General features: G+C 34.2%; 3 protein-coding genes across 3 annotated transcripts; all 3 read left to right on the top strand.

Annotated features, from left to right (window-relative positions):
• The first annotated feature begins 502 nt into the window (after window positions 1-502).
• On the top strand, window positions 503-5,184 carry LOC141672582 (PHD finger protein ALFIN-LIKE 4-like). Its single transcript, XM_074479218.1, has 5 exons — window positions 503-805; window positions 1,058-1,090; window positions 1,740-1,968; window positions 3,341-3,473; window positions 4,650-5,184. Exons 1-5 carry the CDS (start codon window positions 706-708, stop codon window positions 4,932-4,934), a joined length of 780 nt encoding a protein of 259 aa, XP_074335319.1. The 5' UTR covers window positions 503-705; the 3' UTR covers window positions 4,935-5,184.
• A 470-nt stretch (window positions 5,185-5,654) lies between these two features.
• LOC141672633 (serine/threonine-protein phosphatase 7 long form homolog) lies at window positions 5,655-12,187 on the top strand. The gene is made up of 3 exons (XM_074479284.1): window positions 5,655-5,831; window positions 9,953-10,797; window positions 11,620-12,187. Exons 2-3 carry the CDS (start codon window positions 10,634-10,636, stop codon window positions 11,783-11,785), a joined length of 330 nt encoding a protein of 109 aa, XP_074335385.1. The 5' UTR covers window positions 5,655-5,831; window positions 9,953-10,633; the 3' UTR covers window positions 11,786-12,187.
• A 5,066-nt stretch (window positions 12,188-17,253) lies between these two features.
• Window positions 17,254-21,797, top strand: LOC141675209 (mediator of RNA polymerase II transcription subunit 18). The gene is made up of 5 exons (XM_074481919.1): window positions 17,254-17,406; window positions 17,973-18,072; window positions 18,475-18,532; window positions 18,621-18,977; window positions 21,415-21,797. The coding sequence occupies exons 1-5, from the start codon at window positions 17,371-17,373 to the stop codon at window positions 21,515-21,517; spliced, it is 654 nt and encodes a 217-aa protein (XP_074338020.1). The 5' UTR covers window positions 17,254-17,370; the 3' UTR covers window positions 21,518-21,797.
• Window positions 21,798-22,776: the final 979 nt, after the last annotated feature.

Raw genomic sequence — 22,776 nt, forward strand, 5'->3', positions numbered from 1 at the left:
CGATTATTGAAAATGGACATTAAGGGGGTGTTATGGAATGTCCTAGAAAGTTATAGTTATGAAAATCCTTTGTTAAGATCTTTGACTTTTCAATTCATTTGATTCTTTATATCCATGAGACTTTTGGCCTTTTGGGTTCATGTACTTACAATTTGTAAGCATATAAATAGGCCTCAAACTAAGACATGTAAACACACTTGATGAATCATTCCAAGTTTAGTTATTTATTATCTTTCATTTTCTTCTTCTCTCTTTCTCTCTTTGTCACACATCTATTATACAGCTATAATATATATATATATATATAATATATTTCTCTTTTTCATATTTGACTGTCTTTTGTCTTTCGATTGTAATAAAATGCAATAATTAACCTATTGGGCCAAATGGTAATATACCAAAATTGGGCCAACCCAAATGGTGAGTACCCGGACGCTAAACTGTAGTATTAAAATCCGTTAAATAATGTGGTTAAGTCCCCCTCAACTCATCTTCTCCGTTCAGTAAAAAAGTTTTTAATATATCAATTCTATACATACACAGTGTGTGTTGTATGTAACAGCGGTGCTCAAGGTCTAACTATTTTCCCCCTTTGCTCTCTCTCACCATTTTTAATTATCATCTCCATTCCTTATAAAATATATTTTAAAACTAATAAATTAAACCCCATATAATAAAATAAAAATATACATATAAGAATCTGGGATGGAAGGAGGGGGTGTACAGTACAATCCTCGAACTGTTGAAGAGGTTTTTAGGGATTTTAAGAGCCGTAGAGCTGGAATTGTTAAAGCTCTTACTACCGGTCTCATCTCTCTCTCTCTCATCTCTCTCTCTCTCTCTCGATTACAACTTCAATTACTCACACACACACATCTCTCTCTCTCTCTCTCTCTCTCTCTCTCTCTCTCTCTCTCTCTCTCCCTCCCTCCCTCTCCCTCCCTCAAATTACCCATTTCTCTCTTTTTAAATATTATTTTTTGTGGGATTTATTGGTAATTTTAGCCCCTTTTGGGTTGGGTTAATATTGATGTTAAAATATTGTGTTTTCTTGCAGATGTAGCAGAATTTTACCATCTGTGTGACCCTGGTTAGTTTTTTTTTCTTATATTGTAGTAACTCAATATTTACTGTGTTACTGTTGCCTTGTAATGATTTTAATTGAGTGCAGTATTACTTACTTTTATTTGCATGTTCATAAATATGTATGTATGTACGTATCTCTCGAAAAATCCGAGTTTTGTGATGGTTTAGGCTTGTCATATAAGATTCATATCTTGTTACAATGTTCGCTAATTCAACATTGTGCTCCAAGTGGTTGCTAATGTGCAATGTATTTTTTTCATTGGCATGCGCCAACAGAATCAGAAAATGCTTTGGGGTGTACTAAGTGAACTGTTGCAATGTGCATTCTGTTATGGATCAATGTTCGCTTATGTAGTTATGTGTAGTATTTGCTTGCTCAAATTATTAATTTTATCAATAAAGTCTTTGTTTCAACTTCTGATTTTGTTGTGAAGTCTATATTTGAGGTGTTAGAAACAACATATTTCTCTCTTGTATATAGACTTTCAACTTCGTTTTCGTGGCATCTAGTCTTCGTGTATAACAAATAGTCTTCATCCTTTTCTCTACTAAGACCATGTACGCTTACAAATTTGTACTTCATGATGATATTGTAATTGTTCTTGTAGAATCTTTTCTTTGACTGGGAATATAATTTCTCTTTTAAATAACAGAGAAGGAAAATCTTTGCCTTTATGGTTTTCCCAATGAGCGGTGGGAAGTTAATTTACCTGCCGAGGAAGTGCCCCCAGAGCTTCCAGAGCCTGCACTTGGTATTAACTTTGCAAGAGACGGGATGCAAGAGAAGGACTGGCTATCTTTAGTTGCCGTCCACAGTGATGCATGGTTACTTGCTGTGGCATTTTACTTTGGTGCTAGGTTTGGATTTGATAAAGCTGACAGGTAATAAATTTGATCCAAAGCCCTTTCCCCCTGATACTGTTGTGCAGAGGGATATTGAAAACTTTATTATTAAAATACCCTTTAATATTTTACTTGCCTTGTGTTAGCTGTACTGTCTCAGAACTGAGAAAAAAACTATTAATGACCAGACAGGCCCATAACTAATGAGATGCATTTTCTCATACTCCTTACAATTTAATGGGAAATTCTTAATTTATATTATGCAATGAAGTTCCCCTTCGTCTGCATGCGATATAAACATTGTTGATTGTTCTCTGAAAGGGTATCCATTAATTTTGCAAAATAAATAAAATGTCTTTGCTTTTCAATGTATTCTAATTTCGACAAGCCACACATAATAGCTGCCGTGCATCTTTTCTGAAGTTCTGCACCAGCTCTATATCAGGCACAATTTGCTAAAATTTTTGTACAGCTAATGGGCCTAGACATTATTTACAAATGTACTGTTTCTCATATGTATAATCATCGAGGGATATGATCATTTTAAATTTAGTAGGGACAATCTTCACAGAGCAACTAGAAGAGGGTTTTATGCACAAAATTTATCTTCGGAAAATTAATTAAATGGTTGTCTGATTTGTATCAAATTTATTTAACCATACTGCCCATTCTGGAATTGATTGTCATTATTTATTTCACAACTATTACACTAATTTAAATAGGATGTGTGTGGTCTTTTTTCGTTAATCGTCTCTAATTGGGTCCACAATCCTACCACCTACAAACCAAAGTTTTTGTTGTATTTTTGTGTGTAATTTTATGTACGGATACGGGATACCTATGGGGAAGTTGGGTGTTAATTTGTATATTACTGTTTTGTAAATGTATGCTATTGACATATCGGTCTTACATTTGAGGTCCATGAAGTCCTACAAACACATTCTATTTTAAAATACTTAAGCCATACATGCAAGGTATATCGTTCTACAACAGTAATTCTGGTTAGACAGAGACTGTTCAAAACATAATTAATTAATCATTAAGTCAGGCTAAGCCAATTAGCATGGTTTTGCTTGAGATGAGTCATGATTGTTTGTATATGTGCTCAACTTTATATTGTCTTTTTATTGTTATGTGCATTGAAAAAAATTTGGTGCAAGCAATGTGCTTAGCTAGTAGTAAATGCATAGCATAATTATTGATCTAGAAACAAAAAATTACCTGCTTGAAGCAAGAAGGAATATTCGGTATTATATTTATGAATTAGAGTTGCACAGACTTGAGAAACAGCTTAAATATATAGTTCATCAGTCATGGCTGCACGTTGTTGGTTAAGTTCTCGTATGGTATATTACATATTGTGTTTTGTAACCATCATTGTGATATCTAGTATGTATGGTGGTTTATGCAGAAAGAAGCTCTTTAATATGATAAATGATCTCCCATCAATATTTGAAGTCGTGACGGGGGCTTGTAAGAAACAGTCAAAGGAGAAGTCAACTGTATCAAATCATAGCAGCAGCAAATCCAAGTCAAATCCCAAGGTAAAAAAGTATTCTAACGTTTCTAAGAAGATCTATTTTGTGTTGCTGCTGTATAATGTATTGTAAACATGTTAAACTCCATTCATTATCAGACTTCTACCTGTTGATTGGGATGATTTCTGATACAAGAGTGAGCTAGATCTTGTATCATTTTTTATATATCTTTAATTAATATAGTTTTGTTTGACTTGATAACTGCTTACATAGAAGTTGAAGCTCTAAAATTTCCTGTACAAACAATCGCGGAAATGAATTCCTGAAATTTAGATGACAAATAATAACTCAATTAAATCTATCTAACCTTTTGTGATAATGGTATTAGAGCATCTCCAAAAGACTAGCTAAATAGTCTCTAAATTGAATTTGGCAAATTTAGTCACTCCAAGAGACTAGCTAGTTGTCCCTCAAAATTTTGGCATGTCTCTCTTGTACCTTATTTTTAAGGAACTTGTCTCATCCCATATTTCATTTATATGAATAAAATATTCATTTCCCTCCATTACTAATCCTCTCTTTCTTCTCTTTCTCTCTTTCCCTCCTAAACTTAATATCATAATAACTATAAAAGTATATTAAGAGTGTTTTTGGAATTACCTTCCCTTATAATATCCTAAATCACTAAAATTTCAATATTTTACAATATTTATAAAGAATGGGTTAGGAGGCTCTTGGAGATGCTCTTAGCACGTATATCTTTGTGCATTGTGGATTTTGGCAAGTTCTTTGAACTCATCTGAAAATTTTGTTGGAGAGTATTGAAAACATAGTAGTTTATAATATTGGATATTATGTACGCCAAGTCGAGCATGTCACTGTTATAGGACATCCTTGTACTGTTATAAAACCAAGATTGCTGGTTTACTAGTCTGCTGCTATCACATGTGGACAGTCATCTAATCTTTTCTGTAGATGAATGATTGTGTGGATAGCAAGCAACCCATAGGTTTTGTCAAATTTAGGTAATCAGTGATGACCTCCCACTCTGCCACTCATTTCTTATATAATTATTATTAGTAATTGAATTCACTGATTGCAGTACAGCTCTGGGCTGCTCTGTTTACTTCAGAATATGAAAAATTAATAAGATAACAAATATTTAAATATATAATAATGTAGAGTGCAGTAATTTATTTGCATAAATAAATTGTTGTGTGTTTTAATTTTATTGTAAAACAGCGAGTCATGGAACCTCAAGGAAAGTTTTCAAAGGGATTACAACAAAAAGATGAGGATGAGGCTGAGGATGAGGATGAGGAAGGGGTGGAAGAAGAGGACGAGGAACATGGGGATGCATTATGTGGAGCATGTGGGGAGAATTATGGACAGGACGAGTTTTGGATTTGCTGTGACATTTGCGAGAAGTGGTTCCATGGGAAGTGCGTGAAGATCACCCCAGCCAGGGCTGAACATATCAAGCAGTACAAATGCCCTGCTTGCAGCAACAAAAGGTTACGCGTTTGATTGTGTCCGAGACAGCAGGATCCCCTTGCGAATCTCCTCTTGGTCATGTTTGTTGTTTCTAGTCTCAGCAATGATAGAAGTATCTTGATTGTCACTCTTAGTTATTGTGTAGGTCCCCGACTCTTGCATATCTCAAAACTGTTGGTAGTTCTGTAGGTTGATGTTTCCTTTCTTAACCTAAAGATGATGCAATTCGGATGCTTATTACTCTGTTAGAGTATATGTGTTTCAAGGTAAACTATATGTTAAATCCGGGAGTCTCTTTTAAATTTTCTTTTTGTTGTGGTAGATGGTTAATTCATTGGGAGGGCAACTCAACTTGTCCAGAAAGCCCTTTTTATAAAGTGACCCTAGTCCAAGATTTACCAGCTATAACTGATTTGTACAACTGCCATTTAGTTTAACGAAAATTTCTAAATGAGAGTATAATTTAAGCACCTATGTTCATCTTCAGGCCTTCTTTGTACGACGAGCTGATTTTGTAAATCGGGGAAGAAAGAACATACGGTAACAAAGAACATACAACTACTTGGCAAAAAAATAGATGCAACTGATGCCCAAAAAAAATAGATACAACTAATGCCCGTTAAAAACTAGGGGCACGGTCCGAGCAAGACCAGTTAAGCAACAAACGATTTTACAGCAGTTGGATTAACCATTCGACGGTTGAAATTAAAAAAAATAGTCCCAAGGACCACAGACAGTAGTCCCAAGGACCGCAGACAGCATCTACGGTTGTGACATGTTTAATTTGAACAAATAACAGTAAACACAGCAAATAGCATATAAAAAAAACTGAGACAAAAAGAGGGAATATTCCGGTGCGATTCAAGGGCTCCAAAACACAAAATCGTGAGTAATTGGAGGGCTTCTTACAACGGTCTCGACATAGTACGGGTATGTGTCGCGAACCAGTTAATTACTCGGATTTTTTTAGTTCTATTTCGTAATTGAACGATTATTTTACATCGATTGAAATCGTTTTTTTTGCGATTGTATGTATATGTATGTATGAACGTGTATGTAGATGTTTGGTAATGAGTAAAATTGCAATTTCATTCTATTAAAAATTGTTTGTATGTATTAATTTGGGAATTTGGGTTTTGAAAATGGAGATTTGGAAATTATTTGTTTTGGAGGAGTTTTTTGGTTAATTTTATTTGTTGCCATTATCATGAATTTGTGAACTTTGGTGAATTTTTTGACACTATTCATGAAAATTCGAAATAATGGTGTGTTTAGATTAGCCATGAATATATCAAGAAATAATGTTGACGAATTTATCTTTACAATTCTTAATTCTTTCAAGGATGGATAATTTTGATGATTTTAAGAATATGTTGTCGGGGCCGAATCAACATAACATAATTTGGGATATCCACTATCATGTTAGTGAGAACGTATGTTAGTGAGGATGTTGGGGACGATGTAGGGAGAGAAGAGTTGGAAAGTTATTCTTGTAATAAGTCGTTGCGGGATTGGAAGTTAAGAAGACCACCGAGAGAGTTTTTACACATGCTCGGGTTTGGGGGTTTGCATTGTGTTGCCCACTGGTACTAAGTTGATATCCGTTTTGGTGGAGCGTTGGAGATCGAAGACGAACACTTTTTTTATGAGACATGGGGAGATGACTGTTACGTTGGAAGATGTGGGCTTCATTTTAGAGTTGTCTATTCAGGGTGAGGCATTGACATATGGGGTTTGTAGAGAAAAATGCTCAATATTTTGTTAATAATTGGTTGAACTTTTGACCGAAGCGGATGTGGAGGAAGCTTTGTATCAGAATAATATCAAGCTATCTTGCTTGTTTGACATATATGATAGAGAGAAACCCGATAAGAATAATATGTTGGCAACAGTTATACATACGAAGGCGTATTTGCTATTCGTGATGGGTTGTATCATCTTTCCTACGAACATCAAGGCTTTTGTTCATGTTCGATACATCCGCTCTCTACTTAATATGCAGTAGATTCTTTACTATGCTTGAGTTGCAGCTGTGTTAGCTCACTTATATAGAGATTATGGAGTTTTTGGAGGAGAGTATATTTGTGTGGTTCAATTAAGCACATACGAGGGAGGAAATGGGGCTGTTGCGGATAAGGGAACAGGACCGGACCACGGACAGTGTCCGCGTTCCCTGGGGCTTGCTGTTTTAATCTCAAGCGTTGGATGGTTGATCCAACGACCGAGAGAACATTTGTTGCATAAGCCATCCTTGCAAATCGTTGCCAGGGATCATTCCCCAAAAACTAGTATTCACTTCCCTTTGTAAAGTTTAGCAGGTGTTCAAAATTTAACAAGTCGAAAATCAAACTACTGTAACTATAGCAACAAATGCTACATTCAAGACAAACTTGCATCACATTCTTGTGGTAGCCCTCAATAGAGCGGGCAATTCGTATCGTTTCATATACTTTCGTATCGTGTACTTTCGTGTTTCTTGTACGGAAGGGCAAACACATAGCTGATATGTTTAACATTCGTGTACCGAATAGTAAACACATATATGTAACCATTCGTTTCGTATACGTTTCGTGTACATTATGTGTATAAAAATAAATAAATATATAATATATATTAAATTTTTTGAATATAAATTTACATATATATATATATTATAAATATACACATAAAATAGTATATTTTTCAATATGTTTTATTAATATATATGAATTATATGTAAATATACATATAATATTACAAAATATGTATATTTATACAAATAAATACATAAATATGTTATATATATAAATATTTGTTAAAAAATTTATTTATTTCATGTACTTTTATGTCGTGTCGTGTACCCAGGGGTAAACATATATCCGTACCCGTATAAATTTCGTGTTCCATCGTGTGTGTACCGAAAAACGGAACACGTATCCATTTATATCGTGTCATTTTATCGTGTCGTATAGCAAATTGACAGTTAGAGATCTTTCGGTAAAAAATACAAGATTAAAATTAAAATTAGCCAAAACAAACTCAATCGTTGATCTGCTTAATTAAAAATAGACGATTAAAATTATATCTTATTAGAATAAGTATATTTTAAATAAAATCATAAATAGAAAATATTTACATTGTTATGCGACTATTTAAACACCAGAATATGATATAATGATACAATATTAGATAAAATTTGATAAGATATTATACTATATATATAGCTGTAATATTTTCATTCTACATTCGTATATTTATTTATATTTATATATATGTTGCAACAATATTGAGAGATGAACAAAAATGGCACGTGTCACCAAAAAAAAGCCCAAATTGTCACTTTTGAGAAAGAAGACCCAAAATGTCACTTGGCCACGTCATATAGTCTAGCGTTTTATTTAAAAAGAAAAACGCTACACGAAGTGCCGTTTCTAGTTTAATTTTTTTTAAAAATAAAATAAAATGCACAGAGACGCTAAATAGTATGGCATTTTGTATAAAAAATAAAAGCGCTATACGAAGTTTCGTTTTGCTGTTCATTTTTTTTAAAAAATACACAGACGCACTTGCAGCAAAATAAACGAGCAAACCTATATTTTCAATTGAGAGCAAACCTAGACCCCTTCTGGATTTGATATATTTGCTTTAGACTATAGACCATATTTGCTTTGTATTTTTTAAATTAGGTGTATATATCTGGATTATTCTGCTAGTTACTGCAAATTGGTGAGAAGAATTAGGGTTCATTCTTAGAAATTATGGAAATTGAGGTATAATTTAGTTTTATATTTATGCATTGTGTTGTTTAATTAGGTTTAATTACGTACCTCCTGGTTATTATATGTTGTTTGTTGTATATGTTTGTGGATTTAACAGAGTCAAACTGGGATCTGAAGCTGGTAGGGCTGTAAACGAACTGAGTTGAGTCGAGTTTTTCCTTATCGAGTTCGAGTTTTTTCTTAACGAGCCGAGTTCGAAAAGTTTAACGACTAGATTTCAATTTTTGAACTCGAGTTCGTTAACAATCGGGTCGAGTTGTTCACGAACTTTTCGAGTCGGATCGAGCTTGAGTCGGGTTCGAGTTGGTCATTAATATTTTATTTTTTGGTCATTTTTCACAATTAGAGTCCAAACAAGGCTCAACCCTAATAAAATAATATTGTATATATTTAGAATAGAGCATGCTCATGTATATATTTAGAGTTTTTATGCATATTGTTTATCGAGTCGAGTTCGAGTCGAGTCGATCTCGAGTCAATCTCGAGTCGAGTTCGAGTCGACCACTTATAAAACTCGAATCGAGTCGATAAGCTTAACGAGCATATTTTCTTGTTCAAAATCGAGCTCGATTACTTAATGAGTCGAGTTAAATCAGTCGAGTCAAGTCGAGCCTAATGAGCAGCTCGGTTCGTTTACAACCCTCGAAGCTGGACATGGACAACTCTATCTCCAGTTTAGATAATGCATAATTTTTTATGTTACAACATTTGCATTAAAATCCATTGTGAGACTAATGAAAAAACTTGATACGCGTCTATCTAATATTTGATGTTGTCCTTGATTGCACTGATATAAATTCAAGCTAACCAAATTTAACTAGCCTTATAAAATTGATTGTTGTACTAGTGGTGCGAGAGTAAATCTCGAAGAAGCGGCATATTGTGTTATCAGAAAAAAGTAAAAGATGATAAATATAACATATGAATGTAAGCCAATATTAAGGAAGGGAATTTCTCTGTTACATTTGTGTTACTCCTTTATATCGTCTATACACCCTCACCTTGATGACAAGTCCCAAAACTAGAGTTGCGTCTGAAGAAAGATTTTTTACAAATAAAGAAGTAAATATAATTATAATTAAACAAATTACAATTTAAACTCAACGATAGTTCGCATAACTGTAGTCGAACTATTGTCTAATATAGTGTCTTAAAATTTGCCCATTCTCCCCCTTCTAAAATATGTCATCTTTTATGTTATCATTGTTGTTGGTTTGCTTAGTTTCTAGTCCTAACAACATAAACTTGTTAACACTGTTGTTGATTTTAACTTGTACATGTATATGTTTGCAGGATGTTCATCCGGGACCTGTTAACACTACCCTTCTTCATCTTTAGGATTCACATGGATCTTCTGATATTTGAAGGCTAGAGGTGGTGATATGTTGAAGTTCGGCGTAAAAATCCTAATAATCAAGATGATCTTCCATTGTTGGATATTCGTATGGTTCCTTTGCTTCAGGCTACTGGTTTCTATGGTGTAGCCCGGGTGGCATCTTTACAGCTTGATTGGAGTCTTAGATCATCTCGTTGAGAGATGGCGGCCAGAAACTCATACCTTTCACTTGCCTATAGGAGAGGTCACAATTACTCTGCAGGATGTTGCAGTTCTTTTAGGGCTTCCTATTGATAGTGATGTTATTATTTCTGATGTCACCCCTGGCCCTGGTTTGACTTGATCTAGTCATGTTGGTGAGATATTTGACAGCACTCCCGATCCGAAAAAAAGACATTAATGGATCAAGAGTTCGTTTGACCTCTATTTCTTCACGTGCTCCACCCCATTTACCACATGATGCATCAACAAATGATATTCGATTTCAGATGTTAAGTTATTTAGTTCATTTATGTGGTGGTGTACTGTTTACTGATCATTCGGGAGGTCTCTTCCGTCCCATGTTTCTACATTTTCTTCGTCACCTTGACAGATGTGGAGATTATGCTTGGGGGGCTGCAATATTTGTATAGGGAGCTATGCAAGGCAAGCAGGAAGAACGTGATGAGGTAGCTGGTTGGCTTATATTGTTGCAGTTATGGGCGTGGGAGAGATTGCCCACTCTTACTCCCACTTGCACCCATGTCCCTTTATTTGATGCTCGTTTCTGGGAGGAGCAGCCTACGGCTCCATGTGAACTCAGGTAATTTAGCACTTTTCAATAATTTAGGGTTCATTAATCCCCAAATAGGGTTTTAAAAGTTCTAAAATGAACATGTTATAATATGGAATAGGTTAGGGTTTAAGGTTCGTGGTTTAGGGCATTTAGGCCCTAAGATAGGGAACCTAAACCCTAGGAACCAGACTTTATTTTCCTGTAAGATTTTAAGTTAGCACTTTTAAATATTTTAGAGTTCATTAATCCCCAAATTGGGTTTTAGAAGCGCTTAAATAAATTTGTTATAATGTGGAACGTGTTAGGATTTAGGGTTCGTGGTTTAGGGCTTAAGGCCCTAAACCATGGAGCCTAAACCCTGGGAACCGGACTTTATTTTTCTGTAAGATTTTAATTTAGCATTTTTATAATTTTAGGGTTCATTAATACCCAAATTGGGTTTTAGAAGCGTTTAAATGATTTTTTATGATGTGGAACGTGTTAGGGTTTAGGGTTTGCCCTAAACCATGGAGCCTAAACCTTAATTTCGTCTAGGGTTTAGGGCCTTTAGGCCCACCTAAGATTGACCCCCTCGCGTTGGACTTAGTTGTAAAAGGCAGGGCATGTCCCTAGGAACCGTACTTTATTTTCTTATAGGATGTTAATTTAACATTTTTTAATATTTTAGGCTTCATTAATCCCCAAATTGGGCTTTAGAAGCATTTAAATGAATTTGTTATGATACGGAACGGGTTAGGATTTAGAGTTCGTGGTTTAGGGCTTTTGGGCCCTAAACCATGGAGTGTAAACCCTAGGAACTGGACTTTAATTTAAATTTTGAACTGAACATTTATTATAATGTGATTCTAGGTGGCTTTATGGTCATTCCTACACTACTATGGGTGGTCGTACCCTCCCTATTACTCAAACGCTCTTGGATGGGCTTGGACCATCTCAGTTCATATGGGAGTCTTACCCTCTTGATGTCATTGCCGATCTTTCAGCTTATTGCTTGTATAGTGAGCGTATTTGGTGATACTGCGGGCATTTGATATGTATTTTAATTGTGGAGCTTCATTGCCCTGATAGAGTTGGTAGACAGTTTGGGCTCGTGCAGACTATTCATGTTAATGTTGTGACCTCGGATGCAGAGCATAATATAAATTTGAGGGGCAATGACAAGATCGAATGGATTCAGAAACATGCAGCTAGTACATCTATATGGGTGCGTCATTTGGATCATACATTTATGGGAGACTCGATTGTTGCTGAGAGTGCAGTGCCCGAGTACCATCCTTGGTATTTAGAGAGGACTGTTAGATTCATGTCTCGTGTTGGTGCATTTAATCATCGCATTGTAAATTTTCTTCTTGTTAAACCAGTTTATTGTATAGGTTATCATGCTTGCATAATTTCATTATAAATACTTTATTAGTTGTTTTATTTCATACAAGAATCTTATAACATGTGTGTCCCTTCTCTTGTTGGTTTTCAGGGACTTATGTTTAGGTAGATATCTTAGCGGACACGGGATGTTCTTCCTGACGGATCACATTTTGCTGACCTGTATTGTGATTTTTTCAGAGACTATACCTTACATGGTTTTGATGAGATGCATGTGGAGGTTTGTCAAGCTAGGAAGTTGGAGGAGAGGCAGCAACCGTCCCGTCGTGGTAGATGTTCCGGTGCACGAGCTGCTGGTAGTAGACAAGCTAGAGTTCAGGTTGAGGATGATACTATTGCTACAGACCTTGGAGATGATCGTCTATCATTACATACTTATTCTCATGATGTGCTCGAGTCATATACTCATGCTCGTACTGATCCTATGGCTATAGATCTTGGGGATGATCGTGATCTTCCTATATGTGCTTCTGTTGGATGACCCACTGATACCATTTATGTTCATGTTTCGGGATCATCTAGTCACGTCCAGCATGATCCTGAGATTCTGGATAAGTATTCATATATTCCCCCTTTTGATTTTCGCTTAACTCTTACTCCCAAGCCTCGTACTAAGCAGCCTCTTATCGACGAGCCTTCCATTGAGTTGCGTCCTACTGATCAGCATTCCACTGAGCCTCCGCCTCTGCATCGTTCTCACCAGCCTTCGTTTCCGTTTGCATTTCGTATTGTTTTTAATTTCATTAAATAAGCATTTTAATTTTAATGCTATTTCGTGTATCGTTTAAATTACTTGACGCACTTTCGTTTAGCATTTTAAGAGTTTCTATTAAAAAGAATAAATTGAACCTAACGTTATTTCGTGTGCCATTTTTACTGTTTTTAGATTAATTAAATAAAAAATAAAATGGGGAAACGTTCTTTCGAATAGTGTTTTAATTCTAACGCTCTTTCTAGCATTTTTCATTTTTCTAGTACGCGTACAATAGCCCAACCCAGCTTCTGCTTTTGCTCTTCATTCAAATCTCTTCTCTCATAAAAACCACTATTGTTAAAATCTAAAACCTAAAACCCCAAATATCAAGGAAAATTTATTATATTAATATTTATTAAAGCTTCAATTGATTCAGAATGGCTTCGAGTTTAGGATCGGATGTGCAATCAGTTACGATGATGGTGTGGATTTACACGGATGGTAATATACGACAAACTCAATTAGAGGGTTATATATATGATAAACCGATTTCTAAGAAAATAAGACTCAATTCTAGTATGAATTTTAATAACTTGTGTGATGTATAGTTTTTGAAATTAAAAATTGATAGGAGTTTTTTATCAATGGAAAAATTTCAATTATGTGAAATTTGGTATTATTCCGATTGTTGTTGATGATGATGATATTGAGATGATGCTTGAAATTATTGTTTCGAATGGACCTCCTTTCTTTGTTGATATATATTTACAAAAAGAATCAACTTGTCCATTGATTAAAACAAGTTCGAGAGTTTTCGAGAGTAGTGGTAGTAGAGGTTTTCATTATCAAACTACTAGTAATATATACATTGGTGGTAATATGGGTAGTAGTAGAGGTTTGTTACTTATGATGTTGTTGAGTCGGCTTTGATTACATAGGAGGAGATATCGGAGCCGATGGAGTTGAGGGAGTGGATGATATTCGATTCAAAAAAAGTGTTGATGCATACGGTTAGAGATTTTCATATCCGGAATCATCAAAAGATTAAGGTGATTAGATCAAGTAAGGTGTATTGGAATGTGGTTTTTAAGAATAAGGATAGTGGTTCTGAATGGATTTTAAATGATAGGTTGCGAAAATCACTTGAGAAATTACTAATTATGGAAACTTCAGAACCACACATATATTTACGCACCACCGTTATCCAAGAACATCGTAATTTTATATCTCATGATATTCTTGAACTAGTTAATGATCAAATCGTAGTAGATCCCACGGTTAAGGAAAATGTTTTAATGGCGATGGTGAAAAGTGTTTTTGGTTACCAACCAGGAAGAATGAAGATTAGAGATGCCAAAAAGTTAGCAATGGATCAAGAACATGGATCTTGGGAAGGATCATAAGAAGACCTCCTTTTTTTTTATGGCAGTGTTGTAATGTTTTATTGTGGGAACCAAGGTTGGTTGACTTTTTAAGGAAGATGAAATGGAAGATCGTGGGAGCTTAAAGGTATTCTATTTTTTGATACTAGTATCGTATACATGTTTAAATGCTTTTTCATATTTTTGTAATGTTTTGTAGTTAATGAGTATTTTTTGTCTATATTTGGAACATGAAGTGACATTCAAGAGACTATTCTGGGCTTTCAAATCATGCATTGATGGATTTGAGCATTGTATGTATGTCATACATATAGATGGGACTCACCTTTATGGTCCATATCCCGGTGTACTATTGAGTGTTGTGGCAGTGAATGGCTTCAGTCATATTCTTCCACTAGCATTTGCTATTGTCGAATCCCAGAACGTGTCTAGTTGGGGTTGGTATATGGATAGATTGAGGAAGTTTGTGGAAGGTAGAAGACATGTGATTTCTATCATCTCTGACGGACATGCTGGATTATGGAAGTTATGTAATAGACTGGATGGTGCGAGCCCCTTGACCATCATAGATTCTGCATTAGAGACTTGGCTGCAAATTTTGTTAGTGCACATGGGAGAAAAGGATTGAAAACTAGGTTAGTTGAGTTGGTTTCTCAGGTGCAAGAGAAGAAGTTTAATTTTATATGAGAACAATTGTTGATTGAGGAGCCTAGGACGGCGGAATGGTTTGAGGATAAACCTTTACGTAAATGGTCTTTAAAACATGATAGATGGAAACGTTTTGTGATGATGACCACTAATCATTCGGAAAGTTGGAATTACGCGATTCTTGAAGCTAGAAAGCTCCCGATTAGTTCCTTGGTTAGAGCATTATTTTTGAAGATGGTTGAGTATTTCGATGAAAAGAGGTTGGAAATTACAACCGAGTTATCTAAAGGTCGAATGTTTACTACTCATGCAAGCAAGATGTTGAGTCGGTCAATTGTGCGTGCTAGGGGTCATAGTGTCAAAGTCTATGATCAAATTTTGTTGTTGTTTGAAGTAGTCACTAGGAAAGTTAAGCAAAAAAGGGTTAATAGGCATATCGTTATGATTCACGAGTATTTGTGTTTTGTGGGAAGTGGCAAACTTATCATATTCCTTGTTCTCATGTGATTGCTTGTTGCGTGCATTTGAAGTTGAGCCATGAACCGTTGGTTGATGAAATCTATAGATTAGAGAATGTATCGATGGTTTACAATGGTGTTTTCGAACCCATTCCGAGCAAAAGAGATTCGCGTTGACCAATGGGTATTAACTTTCCAAACGTGATTCATGACAAAGATGTTGAGAAAAAAAAGGAGGAAGGAAGTCCACGAGATACTAGAATGCGATGAATTTTCAAGCACCCAAGGGGAAAAAATGAGTTGTTTAATTGATGTAATGTTGCATTCATAGACATTAATTAGTGAAACTTGTTTAGTATTAATGTTGGCTAAAAATATATGTTGAATTTGGAGATTTTTATTGATCGTTTTTATGTATTCATGTATTTTGTTATTGTTAATTTCATTGTAATGCTTTAATTTCGGTAATTAGCAACATAGTATTTCTGTGTTTTAGAAAAATTTAAAAAACTTACAGTAGCTTCTGAGATTCAAGGGACAAAACGAAATACAAAAGAACATTAGGCTTAAAACGGAACTTCGCCCCACGTTTAGCTTCTTTTATTTAGTAAAAAATTACATAAAACGTTTCTTTAAGCTGCGTTTTACCTTTGTCTAGGGCAACACGAACCATCATCTAGTGTTATATTACTGTTTTGTTAAACCTATTTTCAAAATTAAAAAAAATGACTTAAAACGTATTTTTAAATAGCGTTTTATGTCTAGGCGGACCATCGTCTGGCGTTTTATCGTTTTGTGAAATTAAAAAAATGACATAAAACGTATTGTTAAATAGCATTTTACGTCCAGACGGAGCGTCGTCTAGCATTTTACAGTTTTGAGAAATCCAGCATTTTAAAGGTAAAAATAATTAAAAAAAGAAATAAGATCTAAACGATTGATGAAGTAGCGTTTTACTCTAAACAAATTAAAAGCTGAGCGAAGTTCTGATATGAATTGACATTTTGGGTCACTTATTCCTAAATTGACATTTTAGACCCTTTTTTACTCCAAAGTGACATATTGGGCCAACAGACTATCAAAAATATATTGCATAAAAATTATTAGTAATAATATTTATATGTACATTATAAAATTATGAAAATATATTTTTTAAAAAAATCAATATAAAAAAAATCAAAAAACCGTGTATCATACGTGCAGAAGTTACAAGTTACTCCCTCCGTCCCGACAAATTCTTTACGTTTGGTTTGGGCACGGAGGTTAAGAAATATGTACGTAAAAGTAGTGAAAAAAAGAAAGAAAGTTGGTGAAGTGGTGAGACCTATTATTTTTTAATGTATAAAAGAGAGATAGTAGAGTAAAAGTAGTGTGAAAAGGGAGGAAAAGTGGGAAAGTGATAGGACCCATTGACTATTTTTCATAAGTTTTGAAAGGTAAAGAATTGAATGGTACATTTCAAAAAGGAAACCGTAAAGAAATGGACGGTACATAAGGAGCAGTTGTTTAGAAAAACAAATAGGGGTGGTCAATCTTGACCTTTGCACTAGACTTCAATTGTTGGGGTGAAGGACAAATTTAGCCTATTTTTATACAAAATTAACAAAAATGATCAATTTTTGAAAAGTTGGTCAAGTTTAGTCGATGGGATACCCAACTGTCAGTGGAGTATTTATTTTATATGAGATACCCAATTGTGATTGAAGTATTTCATATGTAAGATACCCAACTGTTAGTGGAGTATCTTATATAAATTGGGATACCCAACTGACAGTGGAGTATTCAATCGGTTAAAATTGGTCATTTTTTTCAGAATAACTATTTTGGTTATTTTTTTTCAAAAATAGGCTATTTTTGTCATTTTTTCCGATTGTTGGGCTTCTGTGCCTTGTAAATAAATATTAGAACGGGCTTTAGAATATAGTGATTCAGTAAGGCCCAAATCAATTATAGGCTCCACTGTTATTGTGATTCCTAAACTCCTCAATTTTGTGAAACAATTTGGGAATTTACAGAGGAAGGGTTTAGAAGATTTATGGAGTGCGTTGTTCAAGGAATTATAGAGACACAGGTATCTATCTATCTATCTATCTATCTATCTATCTATCTATCTTTCCCTTTTACTTTTGTCTTTACATTTCTTGTTTGATTAATATATGTTGAATCTTACGTTTGTTAATTGTTGGGCATGGAGCTGGTTGATCTTTTCCAAAAATTTGTAATGCTGCGATGTCATTTCATATTTGAACCTCGATAAATGAATATTTGACTTCGCGGTCGCAGCATAATAGAGACTGTATTTTTTCAAACCTTAGATAAAGTAACTGTATATATTTTGAAAATTCAATAATAAATTAGGAGTTTCTGAGAGGAGGCTCTTTACTTGGAACTATATATGTACAGTAGAACCTCGATAATTGAATATTTGATAAACTAATAATCTCGTAAAATGAATAATTTATTTTTTTCCCTACATAATAGAGACAATGTATTTTTAATATTAATAAATGAATTATCTCGTTAAATGAATAATAGTTTCCGATCCTGAACGTATATTCATTTACAGAGGGTTTAACTGTATATGCTTGTGTGTTTATTCAGATTTGTAATCTGATAGTAATGTTATTTATTGTGTAGCATGTTGAAGCCCTTGAGATTCTTCTTCAAGGTCTTTGTGGTGTTCACAGAAAGAGTTTAAAGATCCATGAGTTATGCCTCAAAAGTGGCCCTAACCTTGGTATGCTCCATTTTCTTCGTTTTTGCAATATTTTATTTCGAGTATTAACTGCATAGATAAATAATCATGCCATTAGGATTTAAAACTGATTTTTTTAGTCATGTTACATGATAAATTGTGAATTTGCATCACCTGTTTTTATACTCCATTTTCCCTCTATATGACACGTGTTACAAATTCTTGTTTCCATCTTGTATTGATATTTTTGTATAAGCTCAGAAAGTGTGTGCTATGTACCACTATGAAAAATATACATGGATAGATATATAAAGGTAGTAAACATCATGCCATTCGTGACTTCAGTCACACATTTTCACTCTCTCTTTATGTTTTCTTGTGAGCTTATCTGTTAATTAGAAGCTTATTAATTAGCTTTTTGTTGGCTGTATGGCTGATATTTAGGTACTTCACCGTCCGAGGTTCGACTTTTATGTGATCTAGAGCATTCTGAGCCCGCATGGTATACTCTCTTCGTCTATGCATTTAATATTTTGGGTGGATCAATGTTTCTGTGCTTTTAAAATTTTAATTTTTTTAATCTACTGTAGGACAGTGAGACATGTCGGCGGTGCAATGAGGGGTGCTGGTGCTGATCAAATCTCGGTTAATGTGAGGACTATGGTAGAAAGCAAAGTTAGCAGCAATGTGCTTCGCTTATTCTACGCACTTGGCTACAAGTTAGACCATGAGCAACTAAGAGTTGGATTTTCTTTTAATTTCCGAAGAGGTGCTCAAATGACAGTTACGGTATCTTCGGTCAATAAAATGCTAAGATTGCATGCTACTGATGAAGCTGTACCTATTACACCGGGAATACAGCTGGTTGAAGTAACAGCACCTGCAACCACTGAGAACTATAGTGAAGTGGCTGCTGCAATGTCATCATTCTGCGAATATCTTGCTCCGTATGTTTCTTTTACAAGTTAAATTAACTTTTTAAAAATTTGCAATGAAGTCTAATCTAGAGGTGTAAGATTTGGTAACTAACTAAGAATGACTCACCTGATTATTTTTGTTTCGTTAGTTGGCCTCGTTTGATGTGGGGAATGAGTGAGCAATTTACATATCCTGCTTGAACCCACCATGATAATACATCTGATTACCTTAAAACTGCACATGAACGTTTCTGATTTGGTTGTTCTACCTGAATTTTGTTTTAAGTTTTAATAATCACATAAAAGTATGGAACTTGTAATTAATTTTTTTGTCATGATTACAAGCTTGGATAGAACTATCAATGGTAATTATCCTTTGCTTGTTCTATTCTATCATAGATTTTTTCTTTGACTATTTTTTGTTATTTCTTTTATTTGTTTGCAGTTAGGTGTACTATCTTAATTCCAAACTCCCATGAATTATTAGTTAGTTGTCAGCCTTTAAAAGTGACAGCAACATTACTCAAGGATTAACTCTGGAGTCTGGAATAACTCCATTTTAAGTATCATTTATTGGACAAATATGTGCAGGACAGTCATTAAGATAACACACATAAACATAACCTGAACACGGACTAAAGTCTATCACAGTCGGGCTGAAACTATATCCTTTATGTATAAATAAAGGGGATCTTGGTAATCCGTCACGAGGGGTTTGAATGAAGGAGGATCTTGGTAGTCCGTCACGAGGGGTGCTTGCCAATATAGTATAAACCTATATTAGTTTCGAACAAGAAAATAAAACATATAAGTATAAAAACAATAAAATAATTTAGGATAGCAAATTCAGCATCTACTCCAACAGAGTCGTAATCTAGGCTATAATATATAAATAACTTAAAATAATGAATTACTTATCCAAAATAACTCAGAAACACAACTAAAAATCATAAACCGTTATGTACAGAAAATCAGGAAAATAACAAACAATTGTGCATCACACATGCTAAAAGCTAATAAATATAATCCAACCTATTGATTTAAAGAATATGGTCCAATTATAATAACAATAATGAATAAGGTATCTGATCCTTATCAGCTAATGTATTGATTGAGTTCTGTAACAAAAATGGAGGCAAATATGGCAATCTATCATTCATAAAGAGAATTAATGTATCATTTAACTTTGAACAAGAAAATTAAACATATAAGTATAAAAACAATAAAGTAAAATTAGGATGGCAAATTCAGCATCCAGGCATCTACTCCAACAGAGTCATAATTTAGTCTATGATTTATAGATAACTTAAAATAATTACTTCTATCCAAAATAACTCAGAAACACAACTAAAAATCATAAACTGCTATGTACAGAAAATCAGGAAAATAATAATTAACCGTGCATCACACGGGCTTAGAGCTATAAAAATATAATCCAACCTATCAACTAACAGAATATGGTCCAATTATAATAACAATAATAAATAAGGTCGCTGATCCTTATGAGGTAATGAATTGACAGAGTTCTGTTACAAAAAGGGAGGCAATTATGCAATCTATCATTCCAATTATTGTCTGAAGGAACAGTACTGGGCGTGTGAATGAGAAGCAAGCACCTAGAGATCCTGGAGCCCCCCCCCCCCGGTCTATCTCATTATGTTCGGACCACCTGAAACACATGAAATATTACTTAATTGATCATTCTACCTAAACTGTCTTTTAACGATCACATGAAAGTATGAAGCTCATAAATTTCTTACCCTTGTTCGAAAAACAAGCTCAGTTAGGACTAACCTAATTTTTCTTGTACTTGACTTTGACTATTTCATCCAGTGTTATAAGAATTGGTTTAAGCGGGGATTAAACACCTCAATTTTGTGAAAATCGGACAATTAGGCATTTTTTGGCAAAAATTGAGATTATGGAATCAGGCGGTTCTGGGCGGAGAAAAGTTTGCGATTGGGCAGGTTAAGGCAAATTTATGTTGACTGCTGCGAACTAAAGTCATTAAGGGTAATGAGGCATGCCAATAATTCAAATTTTAAAACAGTAATAAATTTAAGTTATTGAATCACAAACAAAACCCTAACCACGCGAAAGTTTATTTTAGTCGGGGTGAGATAAATATAATCCTGCCGTTCAAAAAGAAGAAATATGTATATTATTACAACCCATCAACTATAAAATATGGTGCAGTAATAATAACAACGATCAAAAGGCTGCCTATCCCTATCAGGTAAGAGTAGCTCGATTTCTGTAACCAGTTAAGAGAGGCTATTATGTCAATTTTTTCATGTATGGAAACAATTTGTTCTTGAGAAATGGATGATAAGGTTGCTTTTGCTGATGTGAGTCTGCATTCAGAGTTCTTCAAAATATGCTCTATTGGTGTTGCATGTTTGTTGATTATGTTAAATCATAAATTTTTGAAGTTTGGATTCTATAATTTAACTGTTGTGAGATACAGGTTGCTTCATTTGTCCAAACCGGGTGTTTCAACTGGTGTTGTTCCGACTGCTGCTGCTGCGGCTGCATCCCTCATGTCAGATGGTGGAGGTACAACCTTGTAAGTGTGTTGCAATAGGCCTTAAAACAGTCTTTTAAAGCATCTGGGATATAAGAACAATTCACAGTTGTACTAGTCAGACTATGACAAGAAGGCTGGCTGTGGAGCTGGTTTCATTAGATGCACGGTACTTTGTAATCAGGGATAGTAATTTCAAATATTTTTATGTAAGAAGTTGGGTATGTGAAGTCCCTTCTTATGGAAATAGAGAAATGATGTTTTGGGGATAACTAAACAATTTTATTTTATTTACAATATATTTAAGCTAGCAAGAGACATGGTCATTTCATGGTTTTGATAGTGATACAAAGTTTTATCAATCCTCTCTTCCCAGGTATTAAATTGGTGAGATAAAATCTTTTGAATATGATCATGTTAATCAACCATATTATGAAATATTACATATTTAATTTAAATCATAATATTACATATTATGATTCATCATATTATGATTCATATTCAATATATTTAACATTTTCTATTAAAAGAATTTCATACCCCAGAATAAACTGAGTCTAACAAGTGTGTTTTGCCCCCTCCGGTTAAATATAATCTCAGGTTCATGTCATTTTTAACAAAATTTATTTTAATCATTCTCTAATAATAAAATGTCATTGTATTATCTACGTACAAATGAAATAAAGCTCTCGTGTGTTGATACGAATCTCACGAATAAAAGAATTAAAAAAAAAGATTGTCTAATATCAATTTGGAAATTTGGCGGGTGTTATGAATCTTGACTTAAAATATTAGTTATGTTTAATGTAGAGGAAGTATAGGAGAATAGAACATATAAATAAAAAGTTGTATCACATTTCATTAGCTAAATGAGCTATTTATAGTAGTTGGTTTACAAGTCTTACTAAGTAAGTTATTCAAATCTTCTCTATTAAGTATTACAAAACTTTCTCAATAAGCTTTACAAGTCTTCTTGATTAAGTTTCTTTCTTAAGAAGCTGTGCAAGTCTTCTTCAACAAGATTTGAGAGACTTCCTCGATACGCTTTGATAATCACTTTATATTTATTTAAATATTTTAACATTCCCCCTTATTGTCAAATGCGAGTTATTGCAAAGATTGACTGCCTCGTTAAAACCTTGCAAGGAGCAACCTAGTGGGATAAAAACATTGACGAAGGAAAAAGAGTACAACCTCCTCCTGAAAAAAATGTCTCACATTTTGACATTTTGATGTAGCAAACATTTTAACCTCCGCATAACCATATTATTTCCCAGCTTCTCAAATGTTGATGTAGGTAGTGAC

The sequence above is a fragment of the Apium graveolens genome, chromosome 7, assembly GCF_009905375.1.
Source record: "Apium graveolens cultivar Ventura chromosome 7, ASM990537v1, whole genome shotgun sequence".
NCBI lineage: Eukaryota > Viridiplantae > Streptophyta > Magnoliopsida > Apiales > Apiaceae > Apium > Apium graveolens.

Coding starts and splice junctions, on each gene's coding strand:
- LOC141672633 (XM_074479284.1), top strand. CDS start 10,634: ATGCAAGGCAAGCAGGAAGAACGTGATGAGGTAGCTGGTTGGCTTATA. Junction 10,798..11,619: donor ACGGCTCCATGTGAACTCAG/GTAATTTAGCAC, acceptor ATGTGATTCTAG/GTGGCTTTATGGTCATTCCT.
- LOC141675209 (XM_074481919.1), top strand. CDS start 17,371: ATGGAGTGCGTTGTTCAAGGAATTATAGAGACACAG. Junction 17,407..17,972: donor AAGGAATTATAGAGACACAG/GTATCTATCTAT, acceptor TTTATTGTGTAG/CATGTTGAAGCCCTTGAGAT. Junction 18,978..21,414: donor TTCTGCGAATATCTTGCTCC/GTATGTTTCTTT, acceptor TGTGAGATACAG/GTTGCTTCATTTGTCCAAAC.
- LOC141672582 (XM_074479218.1), top strand. CDS start 706: ATGGAAGGAGGGGGTGTACAGTACAATCCTCGAACTGTTGAAGAGGTT. Junction 806..1,057: donor TGTTAAAGCTCTTACTACCG/GTCTCATCTCTC, acceptor GTTTTCTTGCAG/ATGTAGCAGAATTTTACCAT. Junction 3,474..4,649: donor AATCCAAGTCAAATCCCAAG/GTAAAAAAGTAT, acceptor ATTGTAAAACAG/CGAGTCATGGAACCTCAAGG.